Source organism: Podarcis filfolensis (genome assembly GCF_964270895.1).
Source record: "Podarcis filfolensis genome assembly, chromosome: 5".
In the NCBI taxonomy this organism is placed as follows: Eukaryota; Metazoa; Chordata; class Lepidosauria; order Squamata; family Lacertidae; genus Podarcis; species Podarcis filfolensis.
The window spans coordinates 22,720,204-22,746,635 of NC_139608.1; the positions used below are offsets into that span (position 1 = coordinate 22,720,204).

Sequence of the window (26,432 nt, forward strand, 5' to 3'; positions counted from 1 at the left end):
TTATTCCAGGGATGGAGGAATCAGTGGATACAACTCCCATTTTCCCTGACCATACTGTTTGGGTCTGATGGGAACTGAAGTCCAACAGAAACTGGAAGGCCACAGGTTCTCCTCAAAATGGAGCCCAACACACATGATCAAGAGGGCACGGGTGGCGCTAAACCACTGAGTCTCTTGGGCTTGCCGATCAGAAGGTCGGCGGTTCGAATCCCCATGATGGAGTGAGCTCCCATTGCTCTGTCCCAGCTCCTGCCAATGTAGCAGTTCAAAAGCACACCAGTGCAAGTAGATAGATAGGTAAAGCTGCAGCGGGAAGATAAATGGTGTTTCCATGCACTCTGGTTTCTATCACGGTGTTCCATTGTGCCAGAAGCGGTTGAGTTCTGCTGGCCACATGACCTAGAAAGCTGTCTGTGGACATATGCCGGCTCCCTCGGCCTGAAAGTGAGATGAGCAGCGCAACCCCATAGTCACCTTTTTTTTTACCTTTTTACATGATCAAGAGAGGGCAGAACACAATTTACAGCTTACTCCTAATTGCATTTACCCCAAAGTGTATCACATTTTATTTCCATGGAACTTACTCTGGAAAGGTGCCCTCTCTCTCCTAACACAAGAATTCATGGGGATCCAATGTTGGGAGATTCTGGAGAAAAGAAAGTACATATTCACACACCGCATAGTTAAAACTGTGGCGCTTGTTCCCACAGGAGCCACTGAGGGCCACCAAGCTTGGATGGCTTTAAAAGAGGATTAGACAAATTCATGGAGAATAAGGCTATCAATAGCTACTAGGCATGATGGCTATGTTCTGCCTCCACTGTAACACTTCTGGATAGCAATTTTTGGGAATCGCAGGTGGGCTGTTGTGCTCAGGTTCTGCTTGCATAGGACTCTGCTGAACAATATAACACAACACGATGGCCAATAGCAATGGCACTAAACACTATTTATAGTCTAATACAAATAATCAGAAATTACAACCAAAGTCTCTAAATCTTCTTCACCAGTCGCAGAAGAATAATTCAAAAGTTCAATATATACATAATCTGTCACCAAATATCACCGGTACAGAGTTTCCGGATAACCAATCTGTTTCATCCCATGCTTCATCAGCCAATCTTGATCAATTCTTCATCAGCCAGACTTGTAAGAATTAATATGAGAAGAATGCAGTTCAATTTCTTAACAAGATGAAATTGCAACATACATGCGATGAAACCTGCATCTGTATAAAATAAAATGCATAATACAATATGTACAACTAAAATACATACCCAATCTTACATGTAAGCAAATATAAAAGCTGTAGAAAATATGCTCTGGATCAGTGCTCATATGATGCATAGGACTCTGGCTGGCTCTTGTTGCATTCTTATTGCCCACCATGCAAAGTAGTAGAGGGTAACTGATCTGAGAATAGTCATACTTCAGCCACACGTGACCCTCCCTATTTCCAGCTTTGAAATGTTGACGGATCAGCCCAGATAGCTCAGTTGGCTAGAGCGTGGTGCTGATAACACCAAGGTTGCAGGTTCGATCCCTGTATGGGACAGCTGCATATTCCCTGCATTGCAGGAAGTTGGGTTAGATGATTGTCAGGGTCCCTTCCAACTCTACGATTCTACGATACGTCTTTCTTGCAACTACTTGTAGCAGAGGCAGAATTCAAATCTTAATATAGCCATCTTTCACCCTGCAACAGAGAAGTTTTGATTCAGTCCCCAGATTAGAGAGAGATATGTATTAGAGCGCTAAGTGCCCATCAATGTCTCTTGAAGGCCTTGTGGATTCAGTCTATTTAAATAGACTAAAGAGAACTAAGCTCAGTAAAAGCTTATGCTCAGTTCATGGGTACTTTAATAAATACCGGGAAAAGTTTTAACTTTTTAGTGATGCTTCTAGGCAATGGTCTGTGTGATGGTGGATTTGCACTGTGTGTGTGTGTGTGTGTGTGTGTGTGTGTGTGTGTGTTCTTTCCTTTCCCTTTTTGTCTGAAGAACTCTGTGTTGTTTCAAAACCAGCAAGAAAATGACACCATCCAAGTAAGAGATCCAACTGCAGACTTTCCTTTTTTCTTTTCAGGAGTTATTTAAATCATCCCATGTTATTGGAGGCTGTGCCATAGGCAACATGGCAATGCATGCATGCAATATATCAATATATATTAATAGAAAATATGTGTATCTTGTTCTTACATGGGGTTTCCAGTGATCAAGTCCACATCTATGTAGCCCATCAGATGCTCCTCACTGAGATCTTGCACTGGACCTGTCATTGGAACTTTTGTGAAGCTTTGGCCTGGGTGTTAACTAGGAAGGAACTGTCAAGTTTGGTTCTCTCATTTTCTCATTTTCCCCCAATCTTAAATTAACTTCTCTGCATTTCTTCAGCAATATGCCATTTTTAAAAGAATCCTCACAAAAATTCACCAGCATTTTAGTGCAAATGCCTTCCAATAAACACGTTTTTGCAAGCGATTTCCCCATAATATAATGTGTTTCATATGTTAGTTTCACTAATATATTTATTTTTATGTACATTCACCTCCTGATATATGCCTTTTTGTAAACATTGCTTGGTCAGAAAAGCATAGCACAAATTTTGGAGAAGTGCAAATTTCAAAAAGGGTATTTCAGAAAGTGCAAGTTTTATAGATTTGCCTTCAGATACTAACAGAACTGAATTTCTCCCCCATCAGTAGTGTTACTGAAGGATTCCTTCTATGGAAGCTAGAAGCCTACCTCTAAGTCAGTGCTGGAGAACCTCAGACTAGGGCCAAATCAAATGCAGACAAACAGACATACCTGGCTCCTGGGATTCTGCCAAGGTCCCAGCTCCAAGCCGCTTCCTCTCGACCAAGGCTATACACTCAACCAGTCCAGCTTTGCATTCTCCTTGAGTGCTTTTGACTGACTAGAATGTACCTTTGACCTGTGCTAAAGCCTCTTGCCTGGATGGAGAGACACAAGTATGGAGAGGTGTCTGTTTGGAATGTAGCCTACTGTACAAAGATTAAGGATTGCATCCATTGCTCCACACACACCTGCTTTTACCACTGGCCCCACTGCTCACTGGCATGCCTCCCCTGTAATGTTGCCCAACACAGAATTCGGCCCTTGAATTGAGAAAGTTTCCCCATACCTGCTTTAAGGAGTGGCTATGATAACCCACAGTGTTCCTCAAAGTCTAACATGTGGCAGATGGTGACTACAACTTGCAACCAACTTAACTTTGCCTAAATAAAACAAATTGTAAAGTGGGTGTAACTTCTGAACAGTTTTAGATTTGTTTCCCCTGTGCTGTAAATGTCATTCTCCTTGATCCTTCCAAGTAGGTTAAAGGAAGCCATTTCTTGTTGGTTTTAAAACCTGCTTATCTATATGGCCTAGATAAAGTCTGCACGTCATTGTAAGTTGCAGTTTTGAGCACTTCAAGTTAACAGGAAGTTTAATGCTGCTAGATAAACATATGTTTAAAGCAAACGCTAAGTTGTACAGCTCAGCATTTATTTTCAAAGGAGGAAAATTCATTCATTTTTCCCTGAAAAGAAACGGAAGCACTCAATCTAACATCAGATGAAAATGTCAAATGTGGTTTCCTCACTTCATTTTATTAAATGAATTCTAACACTGGGATAGGGATGGAACAATCTGTAGATTTCTGTTCTCTCCCTTTTTCATTTTTCCAGTCTTAAGTTCTCTACAGTTCTACAGCAATTTGCAAATATATTTTTAAAACCCTCAAGAAAAATCATAAAATTCCTCCTAATAAGCACATTTTTGTATGTGGTATTGACTAATGCACACATTTTTGCGAGAAGTTCCCCTGTTATAATGCCTTTTGCATGTTATCTACATGAATACTTTGTATTCATTTTTAATGCACATTCCCCCTAACATATGCATTTTTGTAAACACTGGTTGGGGAATGACACCCCAAAATTCACAGACGTGTGAATTTCTAAGGATGGCTGTGTTTTGATTCTCATATTGTTTTACAAAGTGCAAATTTAATAAATTCTCCTTCAAATGTGAAGTGAATCAAATTTATCTCCCATGGGGATCCTGCAGCCCTCCAGATATTGCTAGATTCAAACTCCCATCAGGCCCAGCTGACATGGCTAATGGTTAGAGATGACAGCAGTTGCATGAAGTTGACTAAAGGTAAAGGTACCCCTGCCTGTACGGGCCAGTCGTGTCCGACTCTAGGGTTGTGCGCCCATCTCACTTAAGAGGCTGGGGGCCAGCACTGTCCGGAGACACTTCCGGGTCACGTGGCCAGCGCAGCGCAGTGCACGGAAACGCCGTTACCTTCCCGCTATAAAGCGGTACCTATTTATCTACTTGCACTTAGGGGTGCTTTCGAACTGCTAGGTGGGCAGGAGCTGGGACCGAAAGACAGGAGCTCACCCCGCCGTGGGGATTCGAACCGCCGACCATGCGATCGGCAAGCCCTAGGCGCTGAGGTTTTACCCACAGCGCCACCCGCGTCCCCTATGAAGTTGACTACTCCTCTTTAAATGCCATCTAGGTTGGTGGCCTGCCCTGCCTCCTGTGGGAGTGAGTTCCACAGTCTAACTGTGCACAGAATGAAGAATTACTTTGTTTTATCTCTCCTGAATCTCCCAACATGCGGCTCCATTGGATTTCCATGAGTTCTTGCATTATGAGAGAAGGGAAAAGACTTGTCCACTTCCTCCATGCCATGCATAATTTTATAAACTTCTATCTTGTTGCCTCTCAGTTGCCTTTTCTCAATGTGGTGTGTGCTTGCCATGAGCTGTGACCAATGGAAGTCTTCATGGGCTGCTCTTCCCTGTGGCTGATAAGAGACTGAGACATCCAAGTACTGTGCAACAGAGCTGGCCTTGAAAATCATGTATCAGTGGTGGACAGAGGCAAAAGCAGGCAGAGGATTGAGTGTGAATGTTACTTTTGTACAGTAGGCTTGTTTCTTCAAACTCAAGCCTCACACTCTATCCCCCATCCAGACAAGTAAGAAGGGGTTATCATAGTTCCAGGATACATTCCTCCCAGGCAGAAACACCCAAGGAAGGTGCAAAGCTGGAATGGTGAGGCTTGAGAGAGTGTGCGGCTTGGGAAGAGCACTGAGGGGTTATATTTAGGCCACATTCATATCATACATACACAGAACTTTGATACTGCTTTAAAGTCCTGGCTTCACAGACACACACAAATTCTTGGAACTGGCAATTTGTTAGGGGGGCTGAGAGTTATTAGGAGACCCCAGTTCCCCCACTCCCCAAGCTAGAATTCCCAGGGTGTGTGTGGATGGATTGTTAAACCACTCTGGGATTTGAGAGGGGAATAGGGGTCTCCTAACAACTCTCTGCACCCTTAACAAACTACAGTTCCCATAATCCTCGGGGCAAAGCCCTGCCTGTTTAAAATGGTATTGTAGTGCTTTAAATGTATGTTGTGGGTGGCCTTCAGTTTCTCAGCCCCCACATCTCCACCTTAAGGTAAAGGTAAAGGGACCCCTGACCATTAGGTCCAGTTGTGACCGACTCTGGGGTTGCGGAGCTCATCTCGCTTTATTGGCCGAGGGAGCTGGCATACAACTTCCGGGTCATGTGGCCAGCATGACTAAGCCGCTTCTGGCGAACCAGAGCAGCGCACGGAAACGCCGTTTACCTTCCCACGTGCTTTCGAACTGCTAGGTTGGCAGAGGCAGGGACCGAGCAACGGGAGCTCACCCTATCACGGGGATTCGAACAGCCGACCTTCTGATCGGCAAATCCTAGGCTCTGTGGTTTAACCCACAGCACCACCCGTGCCCACATCTCCACCTTACATGTTGCCATTAATTTTTTCCTTGGTAATTCACTGGACAAACATAGCTTCCTCCCCACCCGTACACATTCACGAACCTCACTGAGGGGCAGACAACCTACAGCTCGAGGGTTTCATGCCTAACTTTATGCGGCGGGGGGGGGGGGGGGTATGTCATGAGGAAAAAAACATGGAGGGGAAGCAAAAATGGGTGGAGATGTGAAAGAAAGCCGGAGGGGACAGGCTTCTGTCAAGTGTTCAGTACAGCCTTCTGGAAAGAACACTCTTTTCCAACCCTTTCAGCCTTCCAGGTAGGGAAGAAGATGAAAGAGAAAGAAGAAATGGCGAAGACAGGGGGGCAGAAAAATGTGGTCCTGGTTCCCCTCATTGCTGGCTCTAACTCCACCTACACAGGCTCCCACCCCCAAAAAACCCTGCCCAAATTAACCACCGAAAGGGCAAGATGGTAAGCAAGGGGCTTGTAGTCCCATCCATAAACACAACCGGTGCATAATTCTTCTGCGACAGCATTACGTGACCAGTTCTCTCTCTCAGCCTGTGTGTGCATTCCAAATGTTAAGCCTATTCAATGATGTGTGAATCACTGAATATAGAATAAGGCTGTGACCAGATGGTGGGTGGGTGGCTCTGCTTGTTCTCAAAACGTCAAGAGCCAATTTGCAACAGGATCTTATGAGGCATTGTGTGGATATTGCAACTGAAAGCACTGAGCAAGGGCTGTCAATAACATCAGTAACCACTGATGGGTCACCGGCTTGCCTTGGAGAAATCTAGAGTTGCCAGTAAATAGCATCACGCGGGCAACAGGCCTTCGGATTCACTGAAGACATATTGGGTAGTTGTATAATCTTACAAATGTACACAACCAGCAGCATGTAAATTGGAGGGCCCATCCAGAAGAATCTGGATTATGTTGCCTATTTGTGCATATGTAAAGCAACAGCTAAAGGGGCATGGGTGGCGCTGTGGGTTAAACCACAGAGCCTAGGACTTGCCGATCAGAAGGTTGGCGGTTTGAATCCCCACAATGGGGTGAGCTCCCGTTGTTCGGTCCCTGCTCCTGCCCACCTAGCAGTTCAAAAGCACATCAAGTGCAAGTAGATAAATAGGTACCACTCCAGCGGGAAGGTAAATGGCATTTCCGTGCACTGCTCTGGTTCACCAGAAGCAACTTAGTCATGCTGGTCACATGACCCAGAAGCTGTCTGCAGACAAATGCTGGCTCCCTCAGGCTATAGAGCAAGATGAGTGCCCAACCCCAGAGTCGTCCGCGACTGGACCTAACAGTCAGGGGCACCTTTACCTTTACCTAAAGCTAAAGCTATTGGTGTGCAATGAGAAAATAAGTTGTTGTTTTTCCATTTCTATTTTGCTTACCATTTGTTTGTATTGCACTTGTTCATTTATTTTTCAAAGGGATTCAGTGGGAAAGCCCAAACAGTCTCCTGCCACTTATAACATTGGTGTTTTCCATCCAATTGGGATAAAAACTGCAGGCATTCTATTCCTTAGAGTAGGGGTGCCCAAACTTTTTTCAAAGAGGGACAGATTTGATGAAGTGTTGAGCTTTTTGTAGGATTGAAGTTGCTGAGCTTTTTTTAGGAGTTTACCACAGGACATATACTGCTACGGGGGTCAGATTAAATCGACCAGCGGGCCATATTAGGCCCCCGGAACAGACTTTTGACATGCCTGCCTTATGGAATCAGACATGTAAAATTTCAGACAGATAGGAGAAAGACTCCTCATTTTATAGGCAGTTTAAGATGCATGAAGATCCTGCAACCTTCAGTGGGAAACTAAGCAACATTTTCCTCCTCATTACTTATGTGTGTTTGGCACAGTATTTACAGGCATTCTAATACATACACAAATGAAGAACACCAAGTATGAACTATGTAGGATAATCGGTCTTTGCTTCCTGTAACTTTGCGTCTTCCATCCTAATGGCACAAAATATTCAAATATGCAGGATATCCGACAGGCCAGATTTCAGATTTACAGGACAAATGTTCTCCATTTTATAGGAAATTAAAAGAATTGCATAGGCATAGCCAAACAGCTATCAACATTAAATGGAATTTTCCTGTCTGTCCATTTCACTGCTCTACCACTTTCTCCCAGTGACCTGTGTGTGAACTGTACATAGGTCTGTTTCCTTAAGGCAATGTCTCCGATGCAGAGCAGCTGCAAATGAATCATTTTCATTTTGCTTCTGTTTGCTAAAAATATATTTAAAAAATCCCATTCATTTTTATTATTGAAACAAATGGAGGAATGAAGCCTCATTTGTTTATTTTTAAAAAACAAACAAACATGAATGTACACCCCTTAGCATGCGGGTTAACAAAAAGAACAGGTGTTTGAAAGCAGGCTACTATTCACAGTAGTTTAATATGTTATTTACGATGGACAGGGACCCATATGAATATCACCTTCCTTGGGCTATAGTTTTAGCATAGTGATAGGAGAAAACCTTTCCCTCCAGAGTCTGTGTGAAGGGCACCCATCATCAGCATTCATCATGGGAGGGAGGAATTGTGTGTAAACACCCCTAAGTTACAGTACTGTCTGAGCTCTACCAGCATGGCAAGTATAAAATGTTGACTTCTATAGATAGCACTTTTACCCCCTTAAAGAAATAGGTCAGGTCAGCAGCAGCAGCCCTTGAGTTAAATGACATAATTGATAGCCTTGCCGAGTGACTGATTCACTTGTCTGAAAAGAAGGGGTTTCAAATCAATACTGCTCAGAAGCTTCCCGATTCCTTCTATTTTAGCATCCACACCTTCTAAACTGGAACTTGCAAATATTCCTGATCTCAAGGCAAGTTGGTTGGTTGTAAAAACATAGCAGCCAACACATCAGTGTACCATCACTTTATTTGATTTTTATTTTTTATTTTTTTACTCTTGAAGTAGCTCAGTACAATACTAGTGACTTGTGGAGGCAGTGCAGTTCTACTGTCACTAAAAAGTTACAAGATGCTATCGGCATGCCTTATACAAAAACTGCATGCAACCAACACAGTGCTTTATACAAAAAAAAAGGACAATCTGTTTTTTTTTCTTTATTCATGAGAGTTATGCACAGTTAGTTGTTGTTTCCCCCAAATGACTACTAGTTTCAATCCACAACAGAACCTGAGGAGCTTAAATATCAAGTAACACTGTCTCTGTAGGCAAATCAAACCAAATGGCACTGTTATCCACAAATAAATCTCGAGTTACTCAACAATATTACAGAATGGTAGAAAAATAAAACATTTTCACATATGCACTTGAAACACACTATAAAGTCCAAATTTGCAAAACATTTAGCACATAAATCACACTTTCCCCCCCTTCCTTCATATTTGTTTGAAATGGTGATGCTGATTTTTTTAAAAAAATACACCCCGGACATTGTATTTCTTTAACAGATACAGTCTGAGAAACTAAATGGTCACTGGTGATTAAAAACATACAGGCAGCGTTCCTATGAACCGGCTATGCCTGTGTACCAATCGCAAAGGAAACCATTTAAATGTGAAACCCCACAGTTTCTGGATTATGGTGAGGAAGTTAAATCTGAATATAACAAAGGTAAGAGCAATGAAATACTTCTAGCCAAGCCACTGTGCTGCAGGTTCATGGCATTTTTGTGTCTTCCACACACCTTTTGTTTGGACAGCTAAATTGTGCTCTTTATTTACGCATGGGAAACTCACCTCCCCCCCCCCAATGCTTTTACACATGAGGCAGCATGCTCTGGAGAATTGAGCAACTCTGTTTTCCAGTTTTATTGCTGCCTAACTGAACATCCCTGGGCAATTGAACTTCACTTCGGCTTCCTATCTCTACAGTAGACAAGATGATGCCATCTGGCTTAAAGGGACACGGATGTGTAACCTGTTTTGTGAAAGCAAAGGGAATCATATTGCTACAGCTCTTTTCCATATCTCCGAGGCTAAGGCAAACAAATGAGGTTTCATATACTTTGCTCACTGAGGAGTAAAAATGCCTGGGTGCCAAGATACTGGAAAGCAGAATGTAGTCTGAGGAGGGGACGGTATTGCTCTGCTATAAAGCTCGACTCAAGGCACTAATCTGAGAACAGACTATGTCTGAATTCAATTGCTTTTATTGGAAAACATGCAGTCCATGCAGTTCCTTCAGTGTCTGAAGTGCTTTACAATGATAACCTCTCTTTGTCCTTACCACAAGCCTGTGGGGTGGAATAGTAGGAAGAAGGGAGGTTTCAGGCCACCCAGTGACTGGAGAGGGATTTGAATTCGGGTCTCATTCAGATTCAACAGTCTGCACATCGCACTATGGTCAGGCAGGGCAAAACACACTTCTCTATTCCCATTGGCACGGCTAACTATAATGCCAAGCTAAATATGACTAGGGTGTAATAAATCTCCTATGGAATCCTGCAGAATCTCAAAAGGGTAACAACATTCACTCCACACACATACACACATACAAAACAACCCACAGTTTTAATTAGTGCAGGTGCACATGTAATGTGGGGAGGCAAGAAGCCTTCTTCTCTCCACCATTTTTGTGGGTTTTCTGGAAAATTTTGAATATTTGCATTAGAATTTTTTGCATCCTCTAGAGCAGGGGTGGCCAACTCTGAAGAGGCTGTGATCTACTCACAGAGTTAAAAACTGGCTCCCCAATTTTGGGGGGTTCAGGTCAAAGTTGTTAAGCTTTTTTTAGGGAGGAAAGCCCCTTTTTTAGGGGTTCAGGGCAGAGTTATTGAGGCGGGACGACGAAAGCCCTGTTTTGGGGGGGTGAAGGGCTAAAATGTTGAGCATTTTTTAGGGGAGCCAAAGTTATTGAGCTTCTTTGGGGGGAGCCAGTGATCTACCAGTGATCTACCACAGACGTCCAGTGATCTACCTGTTGGACGTGCCTGCTCTAGAGCAAGGGTCAGAAACCTCTGGCCATGGGCTTAAGGCCTACAAACCCTTTGGCCTGCAAGACCATTTCAGACAAGCCACCCCCACCTGCCCCATACCTGATGTCATATAGGAAGCCAGGTGTGGGGAAGGAAAAAAACTTGGCTCAACCAAAATCCAAAAGGGTGTTTTCAGGCACTACCGATCAGTCTACCTGCCATGTCTGCAAAGCGCATTTCACTGGTGATGTCAGGTGATTGACAGGTGCGTGTCTCCACCCACCTGCCAAACCTGGCCTGTGAGGTACAGAGGAGATAATTATCAGGCCCATTGTGCTAAAAACGTTCTTAACCCCTACCCTAAAGAAGGATCTAATTTAGCATGCTTTTGCATTTAGTAAATAAAGCTTAAAAGTTCGAATCTGCTCAGTCTGCCTAATATTAATCTGTAGCTGACGTTCATCTAAATGAACTTATGAAACAGGGCTCTTTTTTACCATGGAAAAATAAAGAGACTGCTCTTCACCCAAGAACAAACCCCCACCATTAAGGGTGGTATGTCAGCATCAACATTAAACCACAGGTAAGACTGAACAGGTTGCCTGTTCAACCAGGATGCTTAACTGGCTACAAATCTTCCAAGCAACGTTAAGAAATTGTGGTTCCTTACAAGAGCACTGCTCCTTAACTAGTCCTCAAAATCTAGTGAAACAATATTCTCCCCACCTGAAAGAAATAATGCAGGTTAATCTAAGGGCCAATCTTCACATGACAGATGTTGTTTTTTTTCCTGTCAAGCTGTTCAGAGTTCCCTAATTCAGATTTCTTTTGCACTTTGTGGACAATATTCAATGAGTTAAAATAAATCTGTGGGCAATATTCAAAGAGTTAAAATAAATCTGTGAAATTAACTACCTTTGATGTTGTGGTGTTCCTGCCGTAGCAAAGAGTGAGGCTTTTCCATATTCATGGAATAAATCCAAATGCTCATTTCATCTACCAGTTGAAAACCAAGCACATCCAGGAAATCTGCAAACACTGAGGCTCTCACCCTGTACTTTCCGTCTGGCTTTGCATTCCAACTAATTACATTTTAAATGCAAAAAAGGCACATGAGTTTCAGACTGTTGAACTTTCTCGAGTAATCACCAGTTCATCCTCAGTACTTGAATTTCTCATAAATGTATAAATTTGTTTCTCATATTCTCCAAGCAGCACGGAAGCATAGCAAGTGGGGCTCTATGGGATACACTTTTATATAAGTCACAATTGTCCACTTTTCCCTTTCAGAATATTTACACCTCTTGACTTCTAAGGGTTGCCTTGAGTATTTTCTATTTTGGAAACGATGCACAACAGAAAAGGTGCTTCTGAAAGACAGTCTTGCAAAATCAAGGTTTTCAGTATAATATCTACACCAAAAACTTTCCCAGAAGAAGAGTTTGGATTTGGATTTGATATCCCACTTTGTCAGTACCCTAAGGAGTCTCAAAGCAACATTCTCCTTTCCCTTCCTCCCCCACAACAAACACTCTGTGAGGTGAGTGAGGCCGAGAGACTTCAGAGAAGTGTGACTAGCCCAGCAGCTGCATGTGGAGGAGCGGGGAAGTGAACCCTGTTCACCAGATTACAAGACTACCGCTCTTAACCACTGCACCACACTGGCTTGGGAACTGTCATTTGGTTAGCTGAGAAGTTGCAGTTGGAGATCCCAGCTCCACTTCACAAAACTGAAGTTCTCAGGGTTCGCTTGAGGGAGGAAATGATGATTCAGTGAGCATAGACCTTCCTTATGTATTCAAGAAGGGAGGTAGACATCAAGGGGTGAAGGGCAGGCATGCTCTAGACTCACCTCAAATGTCCCTTATGGGCTGGGTACACCTGCTGCCTTGCCCACAGCATTGCTATGCTGAGCAGGAATGACTGGAGGGTGCTGCTCAGCTGAGCATCCTTAGAAAGCTGGGAACTTTGATAATGCAGGGAGGTGTCTCCAGCCAAATGCACAATAGACGACCCTTTCAGATTTCGCTGTTCAATGCAGGAACGTTGGGCTGGGGCAGGCAGGGAAGGCACAAAGTGGGTAAACACACGATTGTCCTCTCCTCCAACACACTTCATGCTTACCCACACATGGTCTTCTGAACGCACGGACAGAGCTTAAGTCTGTGGTGCAGGTAAGTCCTCAAAAAACAGGAAAATAAAAATGCTCCTTTCCTCATGTGGCCAGTCTTGCAAGCACGGGTAGTCTTGCAAGCATTGGGGCAAGTTGGAGTCCAACACTGCCTGCAGAATCATAGGTTCCCTACCTATGATTCTGCAGGCAATGTTGGACTCCAACTTGCCCCAATGAACATAACCAAGGCATAGGGATGATGGGGCTAGGAGTCCAGCAGCATCTGGAGGGCCACAGATTCCCCCCTTGCTCTAAAGGATGTTTTGGGGTGACTAGAAAGAGGAGGTCTCCACTGCATACCTTTAGGTAGAGGAGAAGAAGAAGAAGAAGAAGAAGAAGAAGAAGAAGAAGAAGAAGAAGAAGAAGAAGAAGAAGAGGCATTCATCAAGGCTGATGTCAAGCTTCAGCAACATTGGCCATGTACTGAGCCTCACAGCCCAGCAGAGGCCCCACAGCCTCCAGATCTTGCCACTTCCTTTCACCGCAATAGCTTCCTGTTTGCCTGCTCTGTGCAGTGGAGGCTGCCCCACCAAGATCACTCTGCATTCAGCCAGCTCCCATCTGCTTACATCATTACCTGCAGCATATCTAGGGGGTAGCATTGACTGCCTCCTCCTCCTTAGTCTGTGTTGCCTTACTTGGAAGAACTCCGCAAGGGAAATGGGGCAAGACCTGGAACTAGTTGGCTCTCCCTCTGCCTATCATTGGCTGTGGTGCTACCCGCTGTTTGCTCTGGCGCCACCTACTGTTGGCCTCCCTACTGTCCACCCTACCAGTCCCCTGTGGGCACCAACCTCCACTGCCTCTGAGTGAATAAACAGCAACAGCAGATTAGTGGAAAGGAGCAGTTGCTGCTGCTTCCTGCTGGTCAGCAGCATTCACTGGGAAAAGGCAAGCTAATGCTGGGTGACCGCAACTGACGGTAAGCTTATGTTAGGCATGACAACCAAATAGCTCAGTCGGTAGAGCATGAGAGTCTTAATTTCAGGGTTGTGGGTTTGATCCCCACATTAGGCCAAAATATACCTGCATTTCATTGCAGAGGACAGGATGACCCTCTTGGTTCCTTCTAATTCTCCAATTCTATGACCTTTCAAAGCAGTAATAACAGAAAGGATTAATAACTAACATGAGATACAGGTACTTTACACATCATTTGATATCCCAGAAGAACCATTTGGGGTTGAGGTACCAGAGTCCCACATTGGTTGCATCTCTCCACAGCTGTCCATTTCACTTTGCGGTCTTGAGGGAGTCTCTGTCCCTCAAGCCAAATTACCTTGAAAGACAGTTGGGGAGAGAAGCGAGGTCAGGATCATAAAGCACTTCGTGATGTCAGAAAGAACTGCAGGAGGAATAGATAATCAAAATAAAATATTGGGCATCTGATTGCCTGGGCATCTAATAAAGTATCACTGGCACATGGATCCTGAAATTGTTTTATGACAGAGATAATGTTACATGGGAGAATATGAAGTCTTAATTCTGACCTTCTTTGTAGCATCTCCCAGTAGGATCTTAGGATCTGCCTGACTGGCGCTCCGAAGGGATGTTGATTTGTTTTTTTTAATGACCTCCATGGTTTCAGAAGCTCTTTCTGAAACAGTGGGATTTCAGAAACCAACTTCTAATATAGCACAGATGAGAGGGGCTATTGAAAAAAGAAGGTTAAAAAAAACCCCTCCTGTGTATGCAGATATTTCTAGACAGGTGTGGCATATTGTATTTCCAGAGACCTGTATCTTGACCTTCAGAATAGGCCATGCCATCAAGATGCAGTTGATCCTCTGGGGTTGTAGCTCTTCAGGACATCAGCCCCAACTGAGAGACCATCATGTTCAGCTTGAGGCTGCTGGACGTGATGATTTCCCAGGATGTACCTACACAGATGGTGGCATTGGTCTTGATAGCTTAAATTTGATAGGGGGACCCAGATTCATCTTTGTCACCCAAAACAGATGATTGGTGCTTTTAGAGGATGGCAAGCTTGGTGTTGGCTTCAACGATCCTGCAAGTATCCATGCAGGTCTTGTGACTCATGAAGGACTTGGTCTAAAAGAGGATCCACAAAGGGAAACCTGCTTCCACATGAGAGTCTCTCTTGCTGGATCGGGGCTCTAATGTATAAATAGAGAACCGCTGTGATTTAGAACTAGGGTGCTGCACGCAAACACACAAAGATTTTGCAGGATTTTTTTGGGGGGGGAGGATTAGCAGATTATGAGAATGTTACACCCCAACATCCATTGACTAATTGTATGGAGCACGACAATGAACAGAAAACAGAAGTACATGAAAGATAGCTGAATGTAAAAATGTAGCAAAAGAAAGTCATTCCAAAGAGTAAAAAATCCATTCCAGCATTGTACCCTTAATGCAATTCAAGGCATGCCTCAGTTCAATTTGGTTTAAGGGAATTGTTTAATGTTACATGTTTCTCGGTGATGCAGGGAAAGGTTTCCCATGTTTCCTGACACTCTCACCGAACCTTAATCTAAACAGCTAATCACAAGAGGTTAATTAATTAAAAAGAAGACTGCCACTTATTTACCACGCTTCTAAATTTTCTTGGCTTTTTACATTTTATTCAGATTGCTTGTTAAGCTAGAGCTTGACATGCATACATGTCAACATTTGAACAGAAGCCTTGCACAATTCTAATTTATAGTTTCTTATAAAACAAGATGAGAGAAGTTGCAGTGGAAGCCTATGCATATTTACTTAGCAGTAAGCCTCATTGGGTCCAAGGGAGCTTACTCCCAAGTAATTGAGCTCAGCACCACAGCCTTAATGATGCATCTCATTATCCCTTCACTCAACAATGCCCAATTCAGAGTTTAAGTGTAGAATCAAGGATCATTGTGAACGCACAAGATAGCTCTTTGCTTGTCATTGCCTTCCTCGAGAAATAAGTTAAATAAACAGATTTTGCAGGTTCAGTAGATTTTGCATTTATGAATTTAAGCTGATTTGTAACTCTGCCATTATTCAGAGCAATTCCCTTTCTGCTCATCCTCAGCCTTTGGAAATTAATAAGCAAGATGTAAATAGTTTATTTTTACCTCTCCTGTAAACCACAGTCTTTTTGGAAGGATTTGTTCAAGCCATTTATGAGATTACGTATCCTCTTTATTTTATACAGAAAGAATTTTGTAATAATTCAAAGCACTGCTTGCTGCAGCAGAACATTTTTTCCAGATACATTTTGGTAGATTAAATGAAGCAAATAAGGCTTTATTTTCAATCCAAACTGTTTTGTGTTTTGAATCTATCGGGGACTGAGATTCCTGCATCAGTTGGCAGCTTGCATGATACATTGTTTTTGGCCTATTTCAGGTCATCTTCCCCACTACCTTTCTCTTAGCCATAACACTCCTTTCTAGTGCACGGTTATCGCAGCCTGTTTCTGAATGCTTGAAAAGAGCTGTAGAGAACAGTATTTCCCTAAAAACCCAAGTAAGCTGGAAATGGAGAATTCAATAAGACTGTGTTGGGCAAGGGGTAGAGCATGCAGAAGATTCTGGGTTCATTCCCCAGTATTTCCAAGAAGGATTCGATCTTGCCTGAAATCCTAGAGAGCCACAGCTGAGCAGTGTTGACAACACTGAGCTGGATGAAACCTTGGCCAAACTCCGCTTCCTAAGTTCCTAAATCCAAATGTCATGTCCACGTGTGGAAATCTTTGGGGTGGGGTGGTGATGAAGCCATCTCAGATCACTGTCAGGCATTGGGAAAAGGTAGGGAAGGCCATCATTCAACCAGGCCTTTCTGAATCTGATGTAAATCTTTTATACATTAAGACGAGGCACTCCTACCCCCGCCCCCCACCCGTGAAAATTAATGACAGTTTCTTTTTCCTAAGAAGAAGAAAGGAGCATTAAATGCCAGAAAAACTGCTATTGTCATGCAAAGTGCTGTATGTTAGAAAGGGAGAAATCCAAATTAGGGCTAAAAATAAATCAAATGCAATTCTTCATGTTGACAAAAATACAGGTACTGCCAACTAGATGGGTTAAATTATTGGGGAATTTGCACCAACCCCTAAACCTAACAGTGTTCTGATGTGCCCATTAGATGTGTACTAAACTGCTGAGAAGGAGTTGCAAGTTCTGTGTAACCTTGGGGCTGTTGGTACTGTACATCTACTATGTTTATAGATTTGTTAACCTTTCAGAGAACATGACAGCACTAATTCTTACAATCTAATCTCTCTCACTCTCTGTCAGACTTCTAATTATTATTGAGGTGGGGCATCACATATTCAGTAATCATCTCCTCTATGTACAGAGGAACCCTCCCTATATGGTAACAGGGAAGATCTATTCAAAGAAGGTTCAAGCCCATGCTGCCATGGTCAAACCATCTCAGAAGCCTGCACGAGAGAAGCCCAGCCTGTGCCAAGCTTGCTGTCACATCCAACATCACACAAAGGAGCTAGGTTTCCAGTGCATTTGTGGCTGTACGGTTTCCCCCATGTTTCCCAACACATGCTGAAAACTTGAACCCTGCATATGGTGATGGGTCAACGCTACCAGATTGTCCTAGTTTGGAAGCCACCATGCCCAGCAGTTTCCCATGAACGCGCCGTGACCAGATGGTCCTCTGCACAAGCCCAGATTCAAGAGTGGGGGGGAAAACACGATTGGCTCCGCTAGACCAACTTGCTAGAATCGCAAAGAAATAATTGCCAACAGACCATTACTAACCCGTGACCTTTCTTGCATTGTGCTTTCGGCAGTGCTTAAGAGAGCGGTCCAGGAACACATATCTACATCCAGAACTCCTGTGATGAGGAAGCTTATTGGGACATGCAGGAAGGGAGGAGGAGGAGGAGGACCTGAAGTCAATACCAAACAACAAATTCAAGTCATCTAATATGTTCCAACCTTACTTAATTATTAAACAAAATTCAACTTTAATAAAATAAGCACCAGGCTTACTTCTCATCGATCAGCTATGTAGAACGCCGTCAGCCTCCTTGGTATCTCTGAAAATCAAAGGGCTTTTGTTGTCGTTGATGTTTTCAATAAAAAGACCTACATTCAGGAAGGGGGTCTGCAATATGCCTGATTGGGGCTGGTCCCCTACAGACACTGCCCTTTCCAGAACCACAGCAAGGCAGAAACAGGCAAGGGAACTGGAAGCTGGAGAATAGACTAGAGCCTTAAAGAAATGTTCACCTTCCATGGGCATTCCTCATACTCTTAAGTCAAGGAGACACCTTTTCTGAGGGTTTGCACTGCATTGGTTGTGTGTACCAGACTATCAGATAAATTATTCTTTCAGAATTAAAAGGGTAAGAACGGAAACCTCCCATACTGTTTTCCATTTAATTTTTTAAAGAATTTGACACTTACTTTCCCCACGTTTTTTCTAGCTTCACACGGCATGTTTTTCAAACAAAACGAAACAAAAGAAACTGTCCGCTTGTTAAGTTTTCTTGAAAATGCATGAAATTAGATTCTTACATGGGTTAAAAATGAAGGGTGGGGATAAGGGAAAGGGGGGTGAGAGTGCTTGCTTGCAAAAGGAAAATTAAACTGTTATTCACAAGCTTGTGTCTCCATTCTGTTTACACTCGGATAAAATGCTGAGAGTCATATCCTCACTTTTTGACTGCACGTTGAGCTCGCTCCTTCTTGAAGCTTTCCTGGTTGCTCTCGACAGCCGTCTTCGGAACGTGTCTCCAGCCAAGAAATACAGAATAGGATCCACGCAGCTGTTGAGGCTCGCCAGCCCCCGAGTCACTTGGTAAGTGGCATAAACCCTGTCGTTAAAGGCACACATTTCTGGAGTCTGGAAATCCAACCTGGCTCGTAGATTCAAGTTTTTCATCACGTGAAAGGGGAGATAAGACACAGCAAATACCGCCAACACTATAATAACCAGGTAAATCGATTTCCTCCTGAGCGGGGAATTGTCTAAATCTTTGTAAATCAGTGCTTTCACAATTAATCCGTAGCAACCCAGGATCAGTATGAACGGGATGCAAAACAAGAAGACCGTGGTGCACATGCTGTAAATGAAGTAGCTTCGCAGGTAGTCGTCTACCGTCGTGTCGTAGCAAGCCATGGTTTTGACTTTCCTTTCCCCAGTTCCAGAGTAGAAGAAGATGGGGGAAATCCCAGTGACCACAACCCCCCAAACCAAGGTGCTGATGTAGACGGCGTTCTTTTTTTTCAGCCGCCCCAACGATTTCAAGGGGTAGACCACACCTGTGTACCTGTGCACGCTGATGCAGGTGAGGAACAAGATGCTTCCATACAGGTTGACGTGGAAGATGAACCTCTGCAGCTTGCACATGAAGTTCCCAAAGATCCAATCGGTTTGATTGAAGTAATAGAAGATCAGTGCAGGAAGAGTCAGGACATACAAGAAGTCAGCCAGCGCCAGGTTGAACATGTAAACTGAGATGCCACTCCAAGGCCTCATGTGGAAGATAAACATCCAGATCGCCACGCTGTTGCCCAGGAATCCAGTGATGAAGACTATGATGTAGACAGCAGGCAGGTAATAGAACTGAAAACCAGTTTTGGTCAGCAAGCACTTGCTGGTGACATTGTTCGACGTCCATCCGCTGCTAGCCAGCGAGTGGTTTTCAGTCCCGTTCAGAACAGCGGTCAGGAGGACTTCAGTCATGGTTTCTCCAGCAAAGTCACATAGATGGATCTAGAGGCCTGGTATCAGCAAGCGTCTCTGGAGGAAAACAAAGAAAGTATCTAAGCTGCAGCACTAAGAACACCAAAAGGCAGGAAAAGATCCAGCCTCCTCTTCATGAGTCTGTTCAGACAATCATATCTTGGCTTATTAAGCTTAGATATTTATAAGCCTTTTGCTCACACAAGAAGCACCACATCTCCTCCCTTTTCTCAAGCCACGGTTAAATCAGGAAGTTTCTAAAACCACACTTTTCCTGTTCATCTGAACCGGGGACCTACAACTTCAGAACAAGCCCAGATATTAAACCAGAGAAGTCCACACGGTGCCCTCCATCAGCCTGGGGCTGATGGAAGTTGTAGTTCTAAACATCAACACTATCTGGCTAACTCAACTTCAAGCCATGATTTCATATCCTGGCTTGTTCTGAAGCCATCAACCATAGTTTTGGTTCAGACAAAACAAGAAACTATGGTTAAGTAGAGACTTCTTGGTTTAATTGTGGCTTGTGGCGAAGGGAGGAGCCCAAAAGTGGAGGGCATGGGCAAAAGACTTGTGTATATCTTGACTCAAGAAACCAAAATATGAATGTCCATCGTGCAGTTTTCACTTACTACAGATCCACACGAAGGGGCTTAAACTGTAAACCTTCTGTGAGTTGACTCTTTTGGCGTGCTGACAGTTCTTGTGAATTTGCCCAACTGTGTTAGCTAGTTGCTATTCCGGTGGCTGTGCGAACAGGCCCTGGCATACCATAATTCCAGAACGAGGGGGGCACAGAGCTGCTATGCTAGCTGCCCGCCAGGTGGCCTGCTGTTGTTTATTGCTGGCTGCCTCACCCCTTTCCCTCCCAGTAAGCATCAGTGACCCAAAAACGGCCTGGAAGCTGGTGTAGCAGTTCTACCCTACCCCAGCAAGTTCCCCGCTTCTGCCTTACTCACAAAACATTGTTGAGCTTCTTTCCTCAGCTTTCTCTGCTATTTCCCTTCCTCTCATTGACAGCCACCTTATACTGACTCAGAGCACTGTGCCACCCAGCTCTCCATGGCTTCAGCAAAGAGCCTTTCCCAACCCCAGTTGAGGATGCTGAGGATTGAACCCGGATCTTTTGCATGCAAAGCAGATGTTCTAGCACTGAGCTATGGCCCTTTCCCTTGATGCCACATTTTAATTTGTTTCTAAGACGTCTCACCTGACCTTCACCATAAGGTGCCATAAGGAATATGCAATTATAAAAAAAACAAATGCAACCACTGCAATTGCAAAACACATACGGCAGTTCCAAATTGAACAGAGCAGTATGAATTCAGCACAAAGCAAAGCAAAATTTAGCAGAGGCATTATTTACTTGCTAGCTATCCAAGACAGCAGTGTATCACGCTTCCCCCACCCCTCTGTCAAAGCAGCTTGCGTTTCCAACTGGTATCCCACGCACCAGGTAGGAAGATGGAGAAGTGCTGAGGTTCACCTGCAAATTCAGCCAACAAGAGCTATGGTGGTTTCAACCATCTCCAGGGAGCCAGGCTGATTTTCTTCCTCAGCTAGCTCTTCTTGCACTGTGGATACTTCACTTCCCAGTCTGGTTTGCCGTCAACAAAGAACCAAAACCAGGAAGTGATAGCAAAGACCAAATGGGGGTCGGAACAGAAGTGACAGAATCAAGAGGTGGGGAAGAGAATATGTTCCAAGTCTAGTCAAGCCAAACAAAGGGGAAGGCACAAATGTTGCACTCCTGACCCAACAGCAAATAGTGGGGGGGGCAGCCTCTACTGAAGCTTATGAACCAGGACTGCACCGGTGATACTGGCTAATATTGGGTTGCTGTTTTCTCTGGTGACTCCCTCCCCCCATAAAATGAATTAGACTGCAATCCTAACCCCACTTATCTGAGCGTAAGCATCATTGAATTTAATAGGACTTATATGGTAGCAGGCATGGTTAGGATTGTGCTGTCAGTAGAATCACAAAAGGAACGTGAGGCCGGTCAAACGAGGCACTTTCAGAATTGTGGTTACCTTTGTTGGGGGGTTCCTCTTCTATTTTTTATTATTTAATATTATTATTATTAATAAACCATCTTTCCTGCAAGGAGCCCGGGGTGCCACAAATGGCCCCCGGTTTATCATCACAACAACCCCGTAAGTCAAGATGGTGACTGACCCAAACGAAGTTCATGGCTGAGTGGAATTTGAGCACTTTTCCTCCTAGGACCTAGTCCAGGACTCAAATCACTACATGAACTGCAGCTAAAATTAGTATGTGAACAGTTTTCTGTGCCTACATTTTATGCAGGGGAACCAAGAAACAATGTAAGGGAAGTATATGATGTTGAGTTGTCAAATCTTTAAAATATTTACAACAAAAATATTTTCCAAATAAAGCTTGGTGGGGGTGGGGGAGGAACACCAAACATTTTGAGATATTTATTTATATAACACATAACATTAACACAGCACACTTTTTGTTGCTGTTTACTGAAATTAAGTCAAATAAACAGATCCTTAAACAATGTAGGGCACTAGAGAATTTCTGGATATTGGGTCGTAGGGAAGGAGGGGAAATCCAGAAAACCTTCACACACAGTTTTCGGTTTCAAGGTTTTCTAGATTTTCCCCATCCAGTGAAATCCAATGAATTCTCAGAATTTTGCAGAAGCTCCACATCACTGGAATTCAGAGATGGCAGGAAGGAAAAGAGGGAGAGGGGCCAGGAGACAAAAGGACATAAAGGATAATGTAAGCTAGAACAATCTTCACCAATCTGCTGCCCTCTGGATGTTGTCAGACTACAACTCCCATTAGCTCCAGCCAACAAGTGCTGGCTGCGGATGATGGTAGTTGTAGTGTCTGGAGGGCACCAGGTTAGCAAAGACTGAGCTAGAGAGAACGGAAGATCAGAAAGTAAATTTTACAAATTGAAAGCACAGCATCCTTTGAAACCCGCACATTTCCTAAATTTGCAATGCAGTTCTCCAACCAAACAGTATGTACAAAAGTGCATACATTAGGGAGGTCTGTGCATTAAAATGCATTTGTGAAAATAGCATACAGAAATGCATTGCATTAGGGGAAGTTGCTTGCAGCAGCTCAAAACTACACACAGTATTGTGTTTATTAGGAGATGTCTGAACTAAAATGCTGATTAATTTTTATGAGGATATATATATATATATATATATATATATATATATATATATGAATGAATGACAAATTCACAGATTATTGTGGAAATGTGGAGAGCTGAATTTGAGGCTAGAAAAATGAGAAACCAAGAAGGCTGAAATGGCCAGATTCATCTATCTCTACCTGTGGCCCTTCAGATATTGTTGGGTTCCAGGTTACGTCAACCCCAGACAGCAGATTCAATAGTCAGTGATGGGAGCTGTGACCCCACAACATCTGGAGAGGAGAGCCACTGGTTCCACACCCCCTGTTACAAGGGGACCATGAGAAGGCGACTGTGCTGGGTACCTAAGCCGAAGGTGCAGACCCTGTGAGTGAGGTTTCCTTGCACAGTTCCTGTAGTCTTCATGTAGGCTTTCGGCTGCTATGGAATGTCGTGTTTGTATCCGCTGTGAGCCCATTTACAGCGCAGCAATGACAGAAAGGGGGCATGTGAACAATGCGGACTAGCCTCTTTCCTAGGACGCCTGCTGCCCTTTGCCTGCCTGCTCCACCAGCTCTTATTATTCCTGCGTGCCTAAAGGGCGGTAGACTCGCTTCCCTTCCTCACCACCCAAAACGCGCGCGAACGCGGAAGTCCGCGCCTGACTTCGTTCCCAGATCAGCGGGAGCAAGTGCAGAATGCTCCCAAAGGCCAGACACCCCTTGGGCATGCACAGAGCGCCTCTCCTTCCCCACTCCAGAGCCAACACACCGTCCCCACGACCCTTTCCCCCACGCTCCTTGACTGCGCTCCCGTGCGCTCGTTTGGGCAGCCCGGTTCTGCGTCCAGCCATCGACATTTTGACTCCTGAGTCAAAAGCTGCTGGGAAATGGATGGGTGGGTGGGTTGGGGTCTTCTAGAACTAGGACGCCACCCCCTAAAAAAAAAAAAAACCACCACCACCCCGTCTCCACAACCTAGGTATTTTTTGCTCCATTGGGAAAGCAGTCCCTTGTTGGCGCGTTGATAATGAGGTTTGCCATTCTTCCTTCGCTTGCATTGCTCGGAAATGAGAGTCTTTGGGGGAAATAACCCCTTTTCCTGGGGGAAGACGAGGAAATTCCCGCACCCCCCCAACTTTGACATCTCGGGCACTTTTAAAAAGAAACCGCTCTAAGGAGAGGGCGCTGATCACGAGGGCAGAGAGAGAAACCCATATCTATGAATGTAGATAGTTTTTTAAAAGCGATCGGGATATATATATGGGGTGGAACTATTCCCAAGCAAAAAAGGCGACGGTCGCTCGCAGGCACGAAACTTTCCCAGGCGACCCTTACCTTCTCCGGGGAGATCTAGCTGGCCCCGCTGCGCCCTGGTGCCGCCGCCGCCGCTTCCTTCTTCATGGCGCGGTCGCCTCCGGGCAGCCCCCCGAGCGAGGCAGGCGAAGGGGACGGAGCAGGCAGCGCGCAGCGTGTGCGCCCATCAGAGCGCGGCGGCGGCGTCCGGCGCTCCGCTTCGCGATCGCCGCCACATTCCCGCACACGCACAGCCGGGGCAAAGTGCGCGCTTCTGGCTGGCGAGGGAGCCGAGGAGGCGGGAGCACTGGCGGCAGCAGCGGCGGAGAAGCAGCCTCCCCGAGGAAGCGTCGCAGGCGGGAGAGGCTCCCCGGCTCCCGCCCCCCGAAGCCCTGCCCAGCGCCGCTCGCTTCCTTGCCGAAGCCGCGCGCTCCCAGGAGGGAGGGAAGCGAGAGGCGGAGCTGCGCCTTCCGCGCGCGCTTTCCTGCGCAGCTTGGTGGGTGCCCTTAGCAGGCGAAGTGGTCTATGCGTGTGGCTGTCAAGGACTTCGACTCAACCCAGGACTCCCCCTCCCCCTTTTAAAGTGATGCTAAGGCTGCTGAGCCCCAGCCCTCTGGGCATGTGCGGAGTGCTCCGTTTTGGAGCGGATTGGGACCAAACGGCACGGGGCGGTGTCCGCGCATTACAAGGTGCTTAAAAAGTGGCCACTTTCGTTCGAAGATTGACCAAGAATGTGTTGCCCGTTTGGATCAAGTTCAGTATCTTGATTACAAGTTCTTCCAATGACTAGCTTGGGTTGAAGAGTTGGAGGAAAGAAAGTGCCAAACGGTGCTGGCCTCTCACCTGTTCGATGGGGCGACCCTGTCCAACTCGCTGCATCCTGATATAATGACTGCTGCCAGGTGACAGTTGATGGAAGGAGGTCCCTGGCTATTTTGCAATATAGTACACACACACACACACACACACACACACACACACACCCGAGCAGAGCTAAAACTATTGGAGAGACTCTCCCCGACCTGGAACATAGCTTCTCTCTTTAAACCCAAGCTATACTTTTTTTCAGTGGTGAGGGCAGGGCACTCAGCACATGCTCAGATGGATTCTTTAGAAGTGCCTTGTTTGTTCCAGGGATGAGCCTTCATGTATAAAATAAATCCAGGGCCAAACCCTATTTGTAGCTCATAATGAAGAAACATAGCAGGACTCCTCCCATCTGGTACATTTTCCTTCCCTTTACATAAAAAAAATAGGCTCCAGTTGTTCATGGTGTCTTGCTATCTGATCATATACGTGTTTCTAAGAAAAGTTTTACAGAGCTGAATGGGAGCTCACTCCTATAAGAAGTGCTCAGAGGACTGTGGTTTGTCTGTGCAGTGTTTACTAGGAAGTGCAATTACGTATATCCGGTGTCATTTACTCCCAAGTAAATGTCGACAGGGTTGCAGCTGTGGCTGGAGGTTTCGTTGTGTAATTGTTGTTGCTACTGGACTTGTGTTTGATGTGTTGTTTTACAAGGAGTTGCAATTTAGTATTTCAGAATCGTAACATTTTTGGTTTGGTTAAACAGTTACAATGCAGACTAAATGTTTTTTATAAATGCTCCTGGATTCTTAGGGGATAGCTGAGGACAGTGGTACTTTGTTACCAGGCTTTACTTTGTTTGGAGGGACAGTTCAAAGTGCTGGTTAAAGCCCTAAATCATGGCCGAGGATCAGAACACTCAATGAAGCCAAACATTGAAAGACTCAGGCCACATCAAAGGAAGAATTCCATAGTGAGACTGTAGCAACATATCTTCCAAGTGTTCCTATATTCCAGGGACAGTCCCAGATTTACAGAAGCCGTCCCAGATTCTGATTTGATCCTGGAATGTTTCCTTAAGACATCCCTATTTTCCCTGGAGAAATGTTGGAGGGTATGAAGTTATGTGACCTCCAAGCCAAGGAGACAACCTTGAGAAGACATCTGAAGGCATCTGAAGCTTTGTAAAAATAGTTTTATTGTGTTTTTATATATATTGGAAGCTGCCCAGAGTGGCTGGGGCCACTCGGTCAGATGGGTGGGGTATAAATTATAAAATGATGGAATAAGGCATCCCTGTTTTCATCAGAGAAATGTTGGAAGGCATGTAGCAATGGCCACCAACTCGGATGGTTTATTTCCCAGTGGTGAGATCAGGATGCTGGACTAGGTGGGTCTTTGGCCGGATATCTGAGTTCTCTTTCCCCCAGCCTCTGGCAACTCACCACCAGCACCACCAGACATTCCATTTTTGAAAGGCTTCTCAAACTAAAAGGAGAAAGAAAAATCCAATTATAAAAAAATGATTGATGTATGAAGCTGCCTTATATTGAACGAGGCCACTGCGTTCCGCAGCCTGATGTTGTCAGCTCTGACAGACAGCTGCTTTCTTAAGATGTCAAGCATCGCAGTCGTTCCAAGCTCTGCTCTCTAAATTCCTTTTAACCGGAGATGCCAGGCTTTGAATCGGGA

The 26,432-nt window shown here is 44.7% G+C and overlaps 1 protein-coding gene and 1 long non-coding RNA gene across 2 annotated transcripts in view; both read right to left on the reverse strand.

Moving 5' to 3' along the window:
- Positions 1-866: 866 nt before the first annotated feature.
- LOC310762506 overlaps positions 867-26,432 on the reverse strand; it is a 170,749-nt gene continuing 145,183 nt past the window's right edge. The window contains exons 2-3 of the long non-coding RNA XR_014548039.1: positions 2,808-2,953; positions 867-1,228 (exon numbers count right to left, since the gene is read on the reverse strand). This is a non-coding gene — a long non-coding RNA (uncharacterized lncRNA). The remainder of the gene's footprint in view (positions 1,229-2,807; positions 2,954-26,432) is intronic.
- Positions 8,681-24,394, reverse strand: P2RY1 (purinergic receptor P2Y1). The gene is made up of 6 exons (XM_083613503.1): positions 23,976-24,394; positions 18,486-19,572; positions 17,817-17,863; positions 13,010-17,713; positions 10,577-12,949; positions 8,681-10,444 (listed from the first exon to the last, which is right to left on the reverse strand). The coding sequence occupies exons 2-3, from the start codon at positions 19,513-19,515 to the stop codon at positions 17,820-17,822; spliced, it is 1,074 nt and encodes a 357-aa protein (XP_083469629.1). The 5' UTR covers positions 19,516-19,572; positions 23,976-24,394; the 3' UTR covers positions 8,681-10,444; positions 10,577-12,949; positions 13,010-17,713; positions 17,817-17,819.